The 14,335-nt window shown below is 42.0% G+C and overlaps 1 protein-coding gene across 1 annotated transcript; it reads left to right on the forward strand.

The window, feature by feature from the left end:
• Nucleotides 1-487: 487 nt before the first annotated feature.
• LOC142449220 (prothymosin alpha-like) lies at nucleotides 488-1,904 on the forward strand. The gene is given in 3 exon segments (XM_075550867.1): nucleotides 488-622; nucleotides 1,418-1,629; nucleotides 1,631-1,904. Coding segments are annotated over 3 exon segments (621 nt in total).
• Nucleotides 1,905-14,335: the final 12,431 nt, after the last annotated feature.

Genomic DNA, 14,335 nt, shown 5'->3' on the forward strand with positions numbered 1-14,335 from the left:
AGAGGAACTTTTAAATGCACATCTTTAGGACCCAACCCACCAGCTTCTCTGCAGGAGGTTCCAGGTGCCCATGGTCAAATAACTGGGATTGGTGAACACATCTCCTGTGTGCACTCAATGAGATGAGAATGCTAAACCTGGAGGATTCCGAATATACAATTATTGCTGGGTGGTTTGGACCCATTTTCTTAGTTCACTTATTGGGGAGGGTGTCAGTAGCTAGGTTCTTTGTCCTGACATCCTAGCTCATCTTAGGTCCTCTTAAACATCTCCCTTTTGCTTAAGAACCCCAAATGTATTTTATTCTTTTTCCCTCTTCCCACTCACCTACATCCCGACTTGAGTACAAACACCTGACACAGTATCTGAGAGACACTTGTGTTCGAACAGATTGAGATGTTTGAAGCCAAGGATGATCTCTTCTGCATGCCACAACTCTGTAACCCAAGATGTGCTTTGTGGTTGCACATAGGCTCATGTGTCCAACATGCAAAAGCCAGTACCTGAGGCAGATTCTGACCACACCTGGCAGAAGGGAGATGCCAGAGCAGAAGCAGGAAGTAGAAGCCTCTGCTCCCGGTTGTCCTTTGATCGTGCAGGTGGCTTACACCTAGGGGAGGTGGTGAGGGAGAAGAGACTGTCACTCCATCTTTCCAAACACAGTGTCATTTCTAACCTAGCCCTGCATGCCGTGCCCCAAGCATGCTGTACATGCACTGCTCACCTGTGTCCCAGACACTGCCCTCTCACCTACACAACCTCCTCTCCTCTCCCTGTGCTACCACCTGGATGGCATGTCAGAGAAAACCACACAGGGAGAAACCTTGAGTTAGGCCAATGGTTCTTAATCTGTGGGTCATGGCCCCTTTGGGGTCGAACAACCCTTTCACAGGGGTCACCCAATTCATAACAGTAGCAAAATTGCAGATATGAAGTAGCAACAAAAATAATTTTATGGTTGGGGGTCACCACAACATGAGGAACTGTATTAAAGGGCTATGGCATTAGGAAAGTTGAGAACCACTGAATTAGGCAATTGTCCAGCTCTTTTCTAATCTGTAAATTGAGTTTACACCCCATGCTCAGGGAATTGTGAAGAAAGTGAACATGCGACAGTATACCCACCCTGTCTGGTCTATGCTACCAGGTGGCAGCTAATCGCTGCCTGATAACATCATCCCCTGAGCTTCCTGGCAGAGGGGGAAACTGAGGCTATAGCGGTGCCAGGAAAGCATATCTACATGAGCATTGCTAAGTGAAAGGAGTCCACCTGTAAAGGTTATGTACTGTATATTTCAACTATAGAACCTTCTAAAATGACAAGCCTTTAGAGAAAAAGATCAGTGGCTGCTCATAGTTCAGAAAGGGGAAAGGGTTGAGTAAGTATAGCACAGAACATTAAAAAACATAATTTTAGCCCCCACTGGCTGCTCTGAAAAGCCATCTTTGCATTGTTCCCGGGTTCCGCTCGCGGCAGCCTCCTCCGCCGCCGCCGCGGACTCGGGCAGCTCCCTCGCCAGAGTCCCCGAATCGCACTTTCTTTGTCATCCGCTGTACCGGATCACCAGCTTGCCCCACCACGTCAGACGCAGCCGCGGACACCAGCTCCGAGATCACCACCAAGGACTTAGGAGAAGAAGGAGGTTGTGGAGGAGGAGGAGAATGGGAGAGTGGCCCCCGCTAACGGGAACGCTAATGAGGAAAATGGGGAACAGGAGGCTGACAACGAGGTAGATGAAGAAGAGGAAGAAGGTGGAGAAGAGGAGGACGAACAGGAGGAAGGTGATGGTGAAGAAGAGGATGAGGATGAGGAGGCTGAGGCAGCTACAGGCAAACGGGCAGCTGAAGATGATAAGGATGACGATGTGGACACCAAGAAGCAGAAAACTGACGAGGACGACTAGACAGCAAAAGGAAAAGTTCAACTTACAACAGCAAAAGAAAAACACAAAGGCCACCATGACCTATTCACCCTCCACTTCCTGTCTCAGAATCTAAACGTGGTCACCTTCCAGTAAGAGTCCCGCCCCACCCACCTAGGGCTGCGCCACTGCAGACACGCGCTCATCACCACCCCACCAAAACTACACCGTGAATTTGCAACAGGGGAGGCAAAAAGAACCCAAACTTCCCGGGCCCTGCTTTTTTTCTTAAAAGTACTTTAAAAAGGAAAATTTGTATTTTTTATTTACATTTTATATTTTTGTACATATTGTTAGGGGGTCAGACATTTTTAATGATCTCGGGTGACCAAGCCAGCCTTTGGAGCATTCGCTGTCCTAAGTCTGACTCTACTTGTGGTGTGACCATGCTCATTATCTCAAAGGAGAAAAAAAACCTTGTAAAAAAAGCAAAAACAACAACAAAAAATATAATCTTCTTCCGAGCATTCCAGTAGCTGTTTTTGTGTATGTACTTAGCTGTACTATAAGTAGTTGGTTTGTATGAGATGGTTAAAAAGGCCAAAGATAAAAGGTTTCTTCTTTTTTTGTCTATGAAGTTGCTGTTTAGTTTTTATTTTTTTGGGGCCTGTTTGATGTATGTGTGAAGCAATGTTGTCCAACAATAAACTGTAATTTTATTTTGCTGAGTTCTTTAAAAAAAACCATAATTTTAAAAGGGCCTGGTACAACTCTTATTACAATCCACACATATGTCCATGGTGTCAAGCACATTTGTACATTTGTTGCCCTCATCATTCTCAAAACATTTGCTTTCTACTTGAGCCCTTGGTATCAGCTCCTCATTTTTCCCCTCCCTCATGAACCCTTGATAATTTATAAATTATTATTTTGTCATGTCTTACACTGTCCTATGTCTCCCTTCACCCACTTTTCTGTTGTTCATCCCCCAGGTAGGGGGTTATATGTAGATCATTATGATTGGTTCCCCCTTCCCCTTCTGGCATCACTACTTTCATCATTGGTCCTGAGGGGTTTATCTGTTTCCAGCTCTTATCTGTACCAATGCACATTCCTGGTCTAGCCAGCTTTGTAAGATAGAATTGGATCATGATAGCGGGGGGTGGGGGAGGAAGAAGCAATAAAGAACAAGAGGAAAGTTGTATGTTTCATCGGTGCTATACTGCACCCTGACTGGCTTGTCCCTTCCTGTGACCTTTCTGTAAGTGGATGGGCTTTGGGTCTCCACACTGCACTCCCCCTCATTCACAGTGATATGATTTTTTGTTCTTTGATGCCTGATACCTGATTTTATTGATCACACAGGCTGGTATGCTTCTTCCATGTAGGCTTTGTTGCTTCTCAGCTAGATGGACACTTATCTTCATCTTTTGAAAGGCATCATCAGTTTTCTCCACCACATTTGTTTATGCACCCACTTTGTCTTCAGCAATCATGTCGGGGAGGTGAACATCATGGAATGCTAGTTTAATAGACCAAAGTGTTCTTGCATTGAGGGAGTGCTTGAGTCAGGCCCTAAGTCCATTTTACAGAGCATTGTTAAGGCAGTGAAATTCTGTATAAAATCATAATAGTGGACACATGATACCTGCTTCCATGGAGTTAATTTCACTTCTTAAGGACCCTAAACAAAACCATACAACACAAACAGTGTTTAGTAATGTATCTATATTGGTTCATGAATTGCAATAAGTATACCACAGGGACTTGAATGCTAATAATCAGAAAGTAAAGTTCAGTGGAGTATATGATAAGTCTCTGTACTTTCTGCTTATTTTTCTGTAAAATATAACTGCTCCAAATCTATAAAATCTACCACTAAAAACTAGCAGGATGCCCAAGAGTAGCTTGCATGCAAGGAAGTGCACAGTCCCTAAGAGGATCCTCAAATGCCTTCCCACGCAGCGACCTGTAGACTGCTTTTCTTGAGACTTCTACAAAGATGACAAACGACCCCATTGTGTTGTGCAGTTTTCACTGTATGCCTGTCCTCCATCTCCGGGTGGCTCGCTGCTGCCCAAGACCTTCTGTCCCAGAACACTATGTGGTAATGTGTCCAGAGACACAGTGAGGAGAAGTCATTGACTCTGGAGTTGAATGTCACAACTTAGTTATTTTATGCTTTCAATGAGTTGAGGATCTGGCTGCCTTCAAGAGGGCAGATGGAGGCCAGGCTGTGTTCACTCTGGCCTGGACCTGTCTTCCTCTACACTTTGTGTGAGCACGCTGTTCTTATAGAAGTTGCTCTGCAGCATGAGCAGGGCTGGCACCACCATCTCGTTCATTCTTGGTTGCTCTCATGTCCTGTACTTAGCAGAAACCAAGAACTGGCTAGATGGATGTCCCTGACCCAAGGAAACGGAGTGCCTCGCTTAACGTCGGCGATTCTGCACAGCTCCAAGTCATCTCCAAATGTGCAGGTGTGAAAATAAGACGATGAGAATGCTTTCTAGACGTACAAGCTGTAGAATTCACACAGTTGAATGGTAAATACTGACAGTGATAGGAAAGAGGCCCATGTGTGTGATGTGGTCATTACAAGCTATCTATCAGGGAAGACAGGAGTGAAGAGAGGCATAGACAGAGGGAATGTAGTCATATTTTTTTTGGTATGGGTCATTTGCAGAAAGACAGAGGCTCATCCTTGCAGTTCCATGCATGACGGTGAGCTGCATAATGCTGCCCTCTCTCCTCCACCCCGTCTGGCATGCCCTTTCACCACCAGTTCAATTTTCTATTTGAAGCATTTACCAAATTCCCCAGGAACTCAAGGACAAGAGCATTCAGTGATAGTGTTCCAGAGGCAGTTAGTTACAAAAGACAATTGGCCATACAAGTTCTTTCCCTGCAGTCTTGAACTTTGAGCCAAACACTTAGTTAGAGCACAGCTCTCTGACAAACCAGCCTTCTTCTTGGGTCAGCTCTCTTCCTTCACTCTACCCCATGGTCTTAGCATAGTTGGGCTGTTTGGGAACATGTACACAGTTCAGATTGTCTTAGCTCCAGTTCAGATTGTCTATGTTTTCTGAACCCAAAGATTATCTCTCAAGCCAGAAACTTTATTTTTAAAACATACAAAGAACTTCTCCTGTGTTGTTCTATTTCTCCCGGGGTGAATGTCTGAAACGTAGACATGCTTGTTTTTTTTAAAACACTGCTTTACAAATGGTCAACCAAATACCAAATGAGTTTCTGTAGTGTTGACTTCAATTTATGTCAACTCCATGTGGGTTAGAGCATAATTGTGCTCAATAGGATTTTCTATGCTGATTTTTTTTTTAGAAGCAGACCACCAAATTTTCCTTCTGAACCACCATTTGCACCACCCAGGGGACTCTCCTGCCAATGTTAGGGTAACTATATATCATGTGACCTCAAGTGTTACCTGTGAGAGCTGTTTGTGGGGCATAGCCAGAGTGAGACTTCGGGGATGAGTAATGGGTTTTGCATGGGGCTTTTAGAGAAGAAGAGAAATGTTTGGATATAGAAGAAAAGAATCTCAATTTCTGCAATATGCAGACAGAAAATTGAAGCAATAAGAGCAGACTACATCCGTCCTTGTTTCCTGGCCACCTGCCTACATATGCTCTCAGCAGCAATGTCTTTCAACACAAGGTTTTTCACTGCTGTTGGAAGAGCCCAAGGCAGAACCACTCCACACATTCCATTATTCACTTCCAAGAATGAAACATGTATTTCTTCTAGAAGGAAATGGTTCTGCATCTGTTTTCACTGCAGAGAAGTTTTTCCTGCTCCTCAGCGTCTCATCCTTATACACGATACTTTCCTTAATGAAACTCACAGTCCCCTTGTTCACCTCTCTCCATGGTTTCCAGAAATCGCATATATTATATTAGCCAGATGTCAACATAAAATTGTAGAGGAGACTTGGGGCAGATAATCGCACAGTTGAACTCGATTGTTCATCTTAGGGAGGGCAGAGGAAGGATTTGGGAATGTATGAGAGTATCCAGGATTTTTCAGTAGGAACGTAAACTTGGGAGTGCATCTGCAGATTGGAGCATCTGGAAACTCAGTCTGACACGCTCAGCTGAGGACTAAGTCCACAGGTGTGAATCTCAACGTGGCTTCCTTATGCTTTTGGCAAATGTGTGGTATTTCGCTATTCTTCCAGAAAACCCCACACTTCCTCTACTAGTGGCCCTTAAGTCCAGAATTGTAGGGTAGAAGACGGCACTTACCCCTGGGCTGCCTGCTGCCAGGAAAGAGTTACTAGTACTACAGACCAGCCACGTGGTTTTAGACAAGACTCTTAATCTCTTGCGTCTCCACTTCCTCAGTTACAGACCTCAGATAATGACATTCTTCCAACCTCGCTGGCAAGGCTGCTGCGACAATCATAAAAAATATCAGTGCAGTCCTTGGGGATCAAGTGGCCACCCCAGAGGACGTACTTTCATGCTGTTGCTTAATTAATAGCATGCAGATGAATTGTTTCTGTTACTTCTGAAGCTAAATTCGAAGAAGCCTTGCAACTTCCACCTCCTCTCTGGGAATGCTTCTTCAGTGAGAAGCCAGTTCCCTGGGGAAATCCAAGGAATCGACTGCAGAGACCTCAACTGAGTACCTGCGAAGTCCTGACTGAGCACTTCCTTCCTACCATTTCTACCAAGGCCAGTGCGTGACCTCCATGAACAGAAGGATGCTGAAACAACTTGCCAAGTCCAAATTCCTGAGTCACAATGTCAAGAGATGCAGCAACATGATTGCTGTTTGAAATTACTGAATTGGGGTCTTAGGGTGTAAGCATCAGTAATTCTTCAGAATATTGGTCCATAGTTCGCTTTGTCACCTTTATGAACCATTCCACATCCAAGCATCACCAAACATGAACAAATTGCTGAGAAAATACTGCATACATCTATGCAGATTGCTGTCACAATCAATAATTTCATGATACTGCATGAAGGGACATGTGGTGGCAAAACTACTGTGTTGAGATCTCTAGAAAAGTCAACCACTGACACACATATATAAAGAATAACTTTATATTGAAGAAATAGCTCACCTAGTTGTAAAAGTGGGTAAGCCTAAGCCTGTTCAAGCCTGTGGGTCAGATGTTAGCTGTAAGGTATTATTTGACTAGTAGACCTGCCAGGGCTGAGAAAGCAGAAGCAGGAAGATGAAGCAATAAGACTATGGCAGGTGGATGCTGAGGCAGATAAGTTCAAGATCAAACTGCAAGTCAGATGTCAGACTCTAATGACCCCTAGGGTCAGCAGGCAATATGGAAGGCTGTTACCTCAGGCCCCAGAGGTCGATGAGCTAGATGCATTATTCAGACCAGCAAGAAGTGAAGAAGTAACATAGCATCTATGTATGCATATGAAGTCGACCACATTCCTAAGAAAACATCATTAAGACTGTGTTCTGAATAAGGGGTTGCTTCTACCCTAATCTTATTGTAACTTATTGCTCACATCAGATCATTATTATGGACTTGTTTACATTATGTTATATCCCATCATGGAGGAGGCCTCAACTGCCAAATTTAGAATCCGCTCCTAGTCAAGTTGACACAAAACCTATCACAGCTACCCAACAGTGCTAACACATCATGTGTTCACACTCTTACACATCCATCCCATACAGACAGGACCCCAGATTAGGCAACTTCTCTTAAACAAAAGTTTATCATTAGCTTTTTCACAAGTGTGCCTCTGTAAGTGGCTAAAGATGCTACCCATGTTCAGTCTTGATTTCAAGAGTGAATTTCTAACAAATGCAATGCACTAAGCAACCCCAAGAAGGATTTTGCATATTCAATGTAACTCAGTAAGTGGGATTATTTTCTCTTGAAGGCACTCTGATTACATTTTTTTAAAAAGAAGCTCTAGCTCATCCTACATTTACCACCATTGGAGATGGACCAAGGCATTTCGGCCTCAGTGTCCTTATCTGTAAAATGGGCGTGATGTGGCTCTCATGGCCTACTTTGGAAAGTGGCTCAAGGTCTGCATATGGAAATGTGTATTCTCACAGATAAAGAAGGAGTTGCTGCAGGTATGCAACCTGTTCTTCAGTCAAGGACATGGGTTTTGACTAAGATAAACAAGCAGCACTGAGTTCCATTTTCTTAATGAAGACATGCACATCTGCATAATTCCAAAGGACCCAGTGACCCACCAGGACAAAGATCAATTATTCTGCCTTTACCTTCTCTGAGTTTTCATTTCCTTGTCATGTGTCCCTCTCCCATCCTAGATTCTTACTATCTGATTTATTTATCTAGACATTGGCCACTGTTTTCACCTGGGCCATAAATAATCAACTCACAATATATCTAACAACAAACTCAGTGGCAAAGACTCTATTCATGTCATTTTTCAGTCCCTTTCAAGTATTGGGGAAGATTCTTAGCTGGGTTCAGCAGTAAAATTCTCATGTCCCATGGGGGATACTCAGTTTAAACTCACAACCAATGTGCCTCATGTATAACCACAACCCATCTATCAGTGAAGGCTTGCTAAGATGCTAAACAGGTATCATCAGAGCCTCAAAGCTGAGACATGCTAGAAAGAAAAACTATATACTTGAGAATACGAGCCGATGAAAACCCTGAGGGTCACAATTGTCCAACTTGCAATCATGAAGGTCGCGCAGGTCAGGTAGCATTTCCTCCTGTTATCCATAAGGCTTCTGTGAGTAGAGACTGACTGGATGGGCAGTGAACAACAGCATCTGGTTGCCTAGGAGTAAGAAAGTAGAAGTGGCTGATATATTAGCGTTTTGTCACCTGAGATCAATAGAGACAAGGTGAGGCAGACAGATGGAGATATTTCAGGAAGCACTGCCTTTACCATGTTATTGGCCAGCATTTGAGGCTCCAAGCAGCAGGGCCTTCTCTGTCAGTTTGCACTGTGTAGATGGCAGAGAACCAAGGTGGTGACCCTAACTACCATCAGTCTGGTATTGCTCACCAGATCAAAGTGGGTCCTTAATCGTGTAGCTGCCTACTCAGTTAGTGTATCTAAGCTGACAATTCAGAAAGCTGGGAAATTAAAATCATAAACTGGATGAGAGGAACACCCCATTATTTTCATCCCAGGGGCTTAGAGAAAACAATCCAAGGGCGCATCTGTGATTCATTCTATCCAATGACTCTCAGTGTTGGACTGTGTTGGACCTGTGTGCCTACCTGTGAGAGGTACAAGCAGCCCTATACAGAGCAAGTGGAGGCCTGGGGAGATCAGCTTTTTTTCAAGGCTGTATGAGTATTTGGTATTTGGAAAACAAAATGTCTTCTTTTATTTTTTAATTATTTTAAAATAGTTGTATTGGCATATACTTCACAGATCACACAATTTAATCATTCATTCACAATAAGATTTGTATAATCATCATCACAATCAATTTCATAATATTTTCTTTTCATACTCATTGTTAGCTCCCTATTTTCTCCTTTCCTCCCCTAGATAATTACCAATCAAATCTATAGATCTACCTATCTTGGATTTCATATACATAAAATAAACAGGAAGCAAACAAACAAACAGCCCAACAACAATCGCTAGAGGGAAATAACATAGAAAAACACTATTTTTTAAAAACAGAAAATATTAAAACCTGAAATTTTGAAAACAAATAGGACAAAAGAGAACTGAAATAAGGTACTACATTTTGACCTAACTACATCTGCAATAATCAAATTTACAATACTCTATCTCTGAGAGGAAGACTATTCACAGCCCTCAACAATAGTCAGAGGAAATTCACTGGAAGCTTAATCCATGCTGTGATCTTGCAAATGGATTTTGGGCTTCCATGGTCACCCATAGCCTTCTGCAAACTGAGTGTTCACAATTTAAGGTCTGATACCATTCCCTCCTTCAGGTTTGTATTTTACTATTTATGACCCTAAAATCACACGGGTGATGTGCTTCTTCCATGTGGAGTTAGCTGCCTTCACTGTATGGCTGCTTGTTTGAAGACAAGCCTTTCTGACCTAGACATTACTCCTTCTGATCTCCAGCCACCATCAGGTTTCTTCACTAGACTTTTCTATAGCATCCATTTCTTCAGCAATCTCTTCATGAGAGTGAGCAATTACACAAGAACTAATTGTTCTTCGATTGGTGCTAGAATTAAGTGTGAGCCCCAATGCTGTCATAAATCTATGGTTTATATTGGTCTCTGATTCACTTTAGAGATATCATTATCATTTTATGAGAGAGAACATTAGAAATCATTCCCCTGAGGCACAGAGAGATTTTTACATTGATAGTGTCATTAATGTAGCCAATGGTATAGAATTTAAAACTCTGTTGAGGAAAGGTTATACAAGTATAGGCTAGCTTCACACAGAAATACATGGATTATTGACTGGTACAGATTAAAATCTTACATTTCTGGACCCTATTTACACAAACAATGAGCCTGAGTGATAGGGCAAAATTTTCAATAAGCCTCATTCACTAAGGTAGAATCATGCTGACCAGATCAACACATGCAATAAGAAAGCAAGGAAGTGAGGAAGTAGTAAATATATAGTAATCTCAGACCATCTTTCACTGGGCACCATCAAAGCACAGAGCCAAACTAAAGTCCATTGGCTGCCAATTGCATAACCTGAGATATAGCAGTCATCTGCTTCACACACTAGAGCATTTTAGCCTTCAACCAAGAGAATTTGTCAGTTTTAAAAATCTGCTACAGATTGAGTTTTAGGTGAAGCTCAGTCTGTTTGATGGGGTTTTGACTTTGAATCCTTCTGGTGTGGCCTATAAAGTATGTTGTGTACCTTGAATAGGCATAGTCTCAAGGTCTAGCAGTCTATAGCACACAGCAGGATAGAAACGAGGTCAAAGTGTCCAATTAGGACCCTTGGGGTCTCCATAAATATTGTTAAGCATTTTTCCCAGTGGGAGATTGCTCCACCCAGTTTATCCACCAACAGAAATGTAATCAACTTATCCAAAATGTGCATGCCTCCCTCCCCTCAACTTGGCTTAAATGTCCAGTAAGGTTAGTTTATCATTCTTTGAGGGAGTGACCTTAGAGCAATGTTGTATGGCAGCAACTGAATGGTCTGCTCCCTCTCCTCAAACTGATCCCAGCTAATGTAAGATTTCCTCTGTAGAAGTGGTTTTTAGGATGTACACATAAGGGGTGATATAAAAGTATGGCTCCTAAGCACTAGATCGGCTCCCTACCTCATTGCTGGGGAGACCAGATTACTAGATTACACGACTGGACAGAAGAAACTGCCTGTCTTGGCATTTATCCTGATGGTAATGGACTCATACAATATTTATCTTTTGTGATTGACTAACTTCAGTCAGCATACTGGTTTCCAAGTCCCTCCATGTCTTGAGGTGTTTCATGGTTTTGTAGGGATGTATAGTATCCCAGTGGCTCTTTACCCATTCTTCTAGTGAAAGACATTTGGGCTGCTTGCAGCTTCAAGCTATTGTAAAATGTGCTGCAGTAAACATGAGAGAGACTATTTCTGATTGTATTCTGCCTCTTATTGCTTTGGGTGTACGACTAGCAGAGGTATTGCTGGGTTATACAGTAATTTCCCCCAGTGGTTTTAGGTTGTACCATATCTATTTCTATCATAGTCGTACATATTTACAAGTTCACCAGCAGTGTAATGGAGTTCAAATCTTTCTGTACTCTTTCCAGCATTTATTGCTATTTGGGTTTTTTCCCTTTCAAAGCATTTTATTGGGACCTATTCAAGACATGATACCATTCCATAGTTCAATCACATCAAGGGTTATTGTATAATTGTTACCAAAATCAGTTTCAAAATATTTTCTTCTCCTTGTACTCATGGATACCAGTTCCTCCTCACTCCACGCCCCTCCCCTGCCAGACCCATCCCCCAGAAACCCTTAGTCTGGTTTTGTTTCTATACGTTCACCAATCCTGGGTTTTGTATACTGAAAAATGTAGAAAATACATAACAGAAAACCAAGAAGACACCAACAATGACAAAATATAACAGAGAAAATCCCAATATGACAAAACCCCCACAGAATATATTAAAAACAAGATCAAGCACAAAGTGTATCAAAAGGGCAATCAAATGACAAGATTTCAACCATTCAAATCAGATTTATCATTTTGATTTACTGTAAGCATCTCTCCACTATGCTCTGTCTGATGACCAGGCTATTCCCATCTTCAATTATAGTTAGAGGGAATCATTGGAGGTGTATAACCTGTGGAGACCCAGCAAGTGTATTTTTTGACTTTCAGTGTCATCCATAGCCTTCTACACACCAGAATCTCACAATTTAAACTCTAATAAGATTCCTTCCTTTGGATTTGGATCATATAGTTTACCATCCTTGGTAACATCACAGAAGTTAGTGTGCTTCTTCCATGTGGGATTAGTTAACATATCACTTAGATGTCTGCTTGTTTGAAAACAAACCTTTAATACCCCAGACTCTATTATTTCTGACAGTGAGGCACTCTCTAGTTCCTTTACCGGACATTGCTGACACACCCATCTTCCATCTTTCCTTCATGAGGGCAAGTAGTGAGCAGGACCATATCATAAGAACTAATGGTTCTTAGATTGGAGCTAGGATTAAACACGAGCCCCAACTCCATTCCTGAATCTGTTTTTTATCTGCCTCTGGTTCATGTTAGAGACATCTAGGCTACTTCATGGCAGAAAATCTTATTGAACATCTCCCTATAAGCCTTCTGTTTATAGTGTGACTGATTAGCCCAAGGTACTAATTTTAAAACACTACTGAGAAAGGGAGATTAAACAAGTGTAGGCTAACTGCAAATCCCAATACAAGGATTATTGACTTGTACAGAATAAATCTTACATGAGAGGACATTATTTACACAAATAATGGGAGTTGATGGTCAGGAAAAGCATATAATAATATTCACTGACAGTGTCAGACAGAAGTCTGTCAGATTAATACATATATTAACTATAGTAAGTAGGACACAGAAGTAGTAAGTAAATATTAGTCTGCCTACCGACAGTTCAATACTCTTGGCAGAGCTGTCTTCTGCTCCTTCACACATCATGGAGTTTCAGTCTCCAGTCTTCAGGTTACAGGTGTGTTTGAGGTGGAGCCCTGTTCACCTAGTGGAGTTTCCATATTACATCCTTCTGTTATGGACTTTGAAACGTGTTGTGCGCCTTGAAGATCCAGAGTTCAATGCTCTCTTCTTCTGTAGCACATGGCTTGGGTCCCCGAGGGTGTACAGAAACTTGGAATAATGTGGTCTGATTTCAGTGCTTTTGAATTGGCTATCATTGTGCATGTTAAAGAGCTATCTCCTCAGTTTGTTTGTTTTAACTTGAATCTCCCAGATGGCTGGTGAGCATTTTCTCATTTGGTTGTTAGCCATTCCAGTGTTTTCCTTTGTAAATTGTCTATTCATCTTTTGCCCACCTATTAATTGGACTGTTTGTTTTTCTTCTTATTGAGGTGATGCAGAATTCTACAGATTTTAGTAATTTGTCCCTTGCCCCCTGTGTTGTTCCTAAAGATTTTTCCCAAGGTGGGTTCTCATTTTACTATTTCTATGAAGTCTTTTGATGTGCATAAGTGTTTTATTTTAATAGGTCCCACTCATCTATTTTGCCTTACTTGGTGTGTGTTTCCTTACTGTATTTGGTAGCCTAAAGAGTCCTGGTGGCATAGTGGTTACAAAGAAAATTGGAAGGTGATCCACAAGCCATTGGAAACCACCAGTCATTCCCTGGGAGAAAGATGGTGCATTATACCCCCTTAGAAAGTCACAGCCTCAGAAACTCACAGGAGTAGATCAACCGCATTCTACAGGGTGTCTGGGATTTGGAAGTGACTCGATGGCAATGAGTTTTATTTGATGCATGCCCTGCAATAGGGTACTTATGTTTGTCCTAATAGTCTCACTAATGATCTTCATCATTGATGATCCTGGGGCTTACATTTAGTTCTCTAATTCACATTAAGTTCATTTTTTTTCTGCATGTGGAGTGGGGGGAGACATAGGTCCTGTTTCATTCTTCTGCAGATGAAGATCCAATTTTTCCAGCACCATTTGAAAAAGGTGTCTTTTTCTGTTTAATGTGTTTTTGTCCTTTGTTGAAAACCAGTTGCCTGGAAGTGGATGCTTTTATTTCCTTCTTATCATCATCATCATCATGTTCCATTGGTCCATTTATCACTGAACAACCAGGTTATATTGCCTACTGCAACATACATATATATATAAAATAATTGTATATATGAGAACAAAAAGGTAAGTGCAAAGGGGGCACAGGGATAAAGCTACTATATACAAACACTCCAGGGGTGAGGTCCAGGTAGTATTTCAGGGGCCAGACTAAATCCAGGGTCCATATGGGAGCCAACTAAATGGTGGTGGAGGAAGGAAAGGGAAAATTAAAAAAAGATGTGTGATAGGGGAATAGGGCACTGACC

The sequence above is a fragment of the Tenrec ecaudatus genome, chromosome 5 (genome assembly GCF_050624435.1).
Source record: "Tenrec ecaudatus isolate mTenEca1 chromosome 5, mTenEca1.hap1, whole genome shotgun sequence".
NCBI lineage: Eukaryota > Metazoa > Chordata > Mammalia > Afrosoricida > Tenrecidae > Tenrec > Tenrec ecaudatus.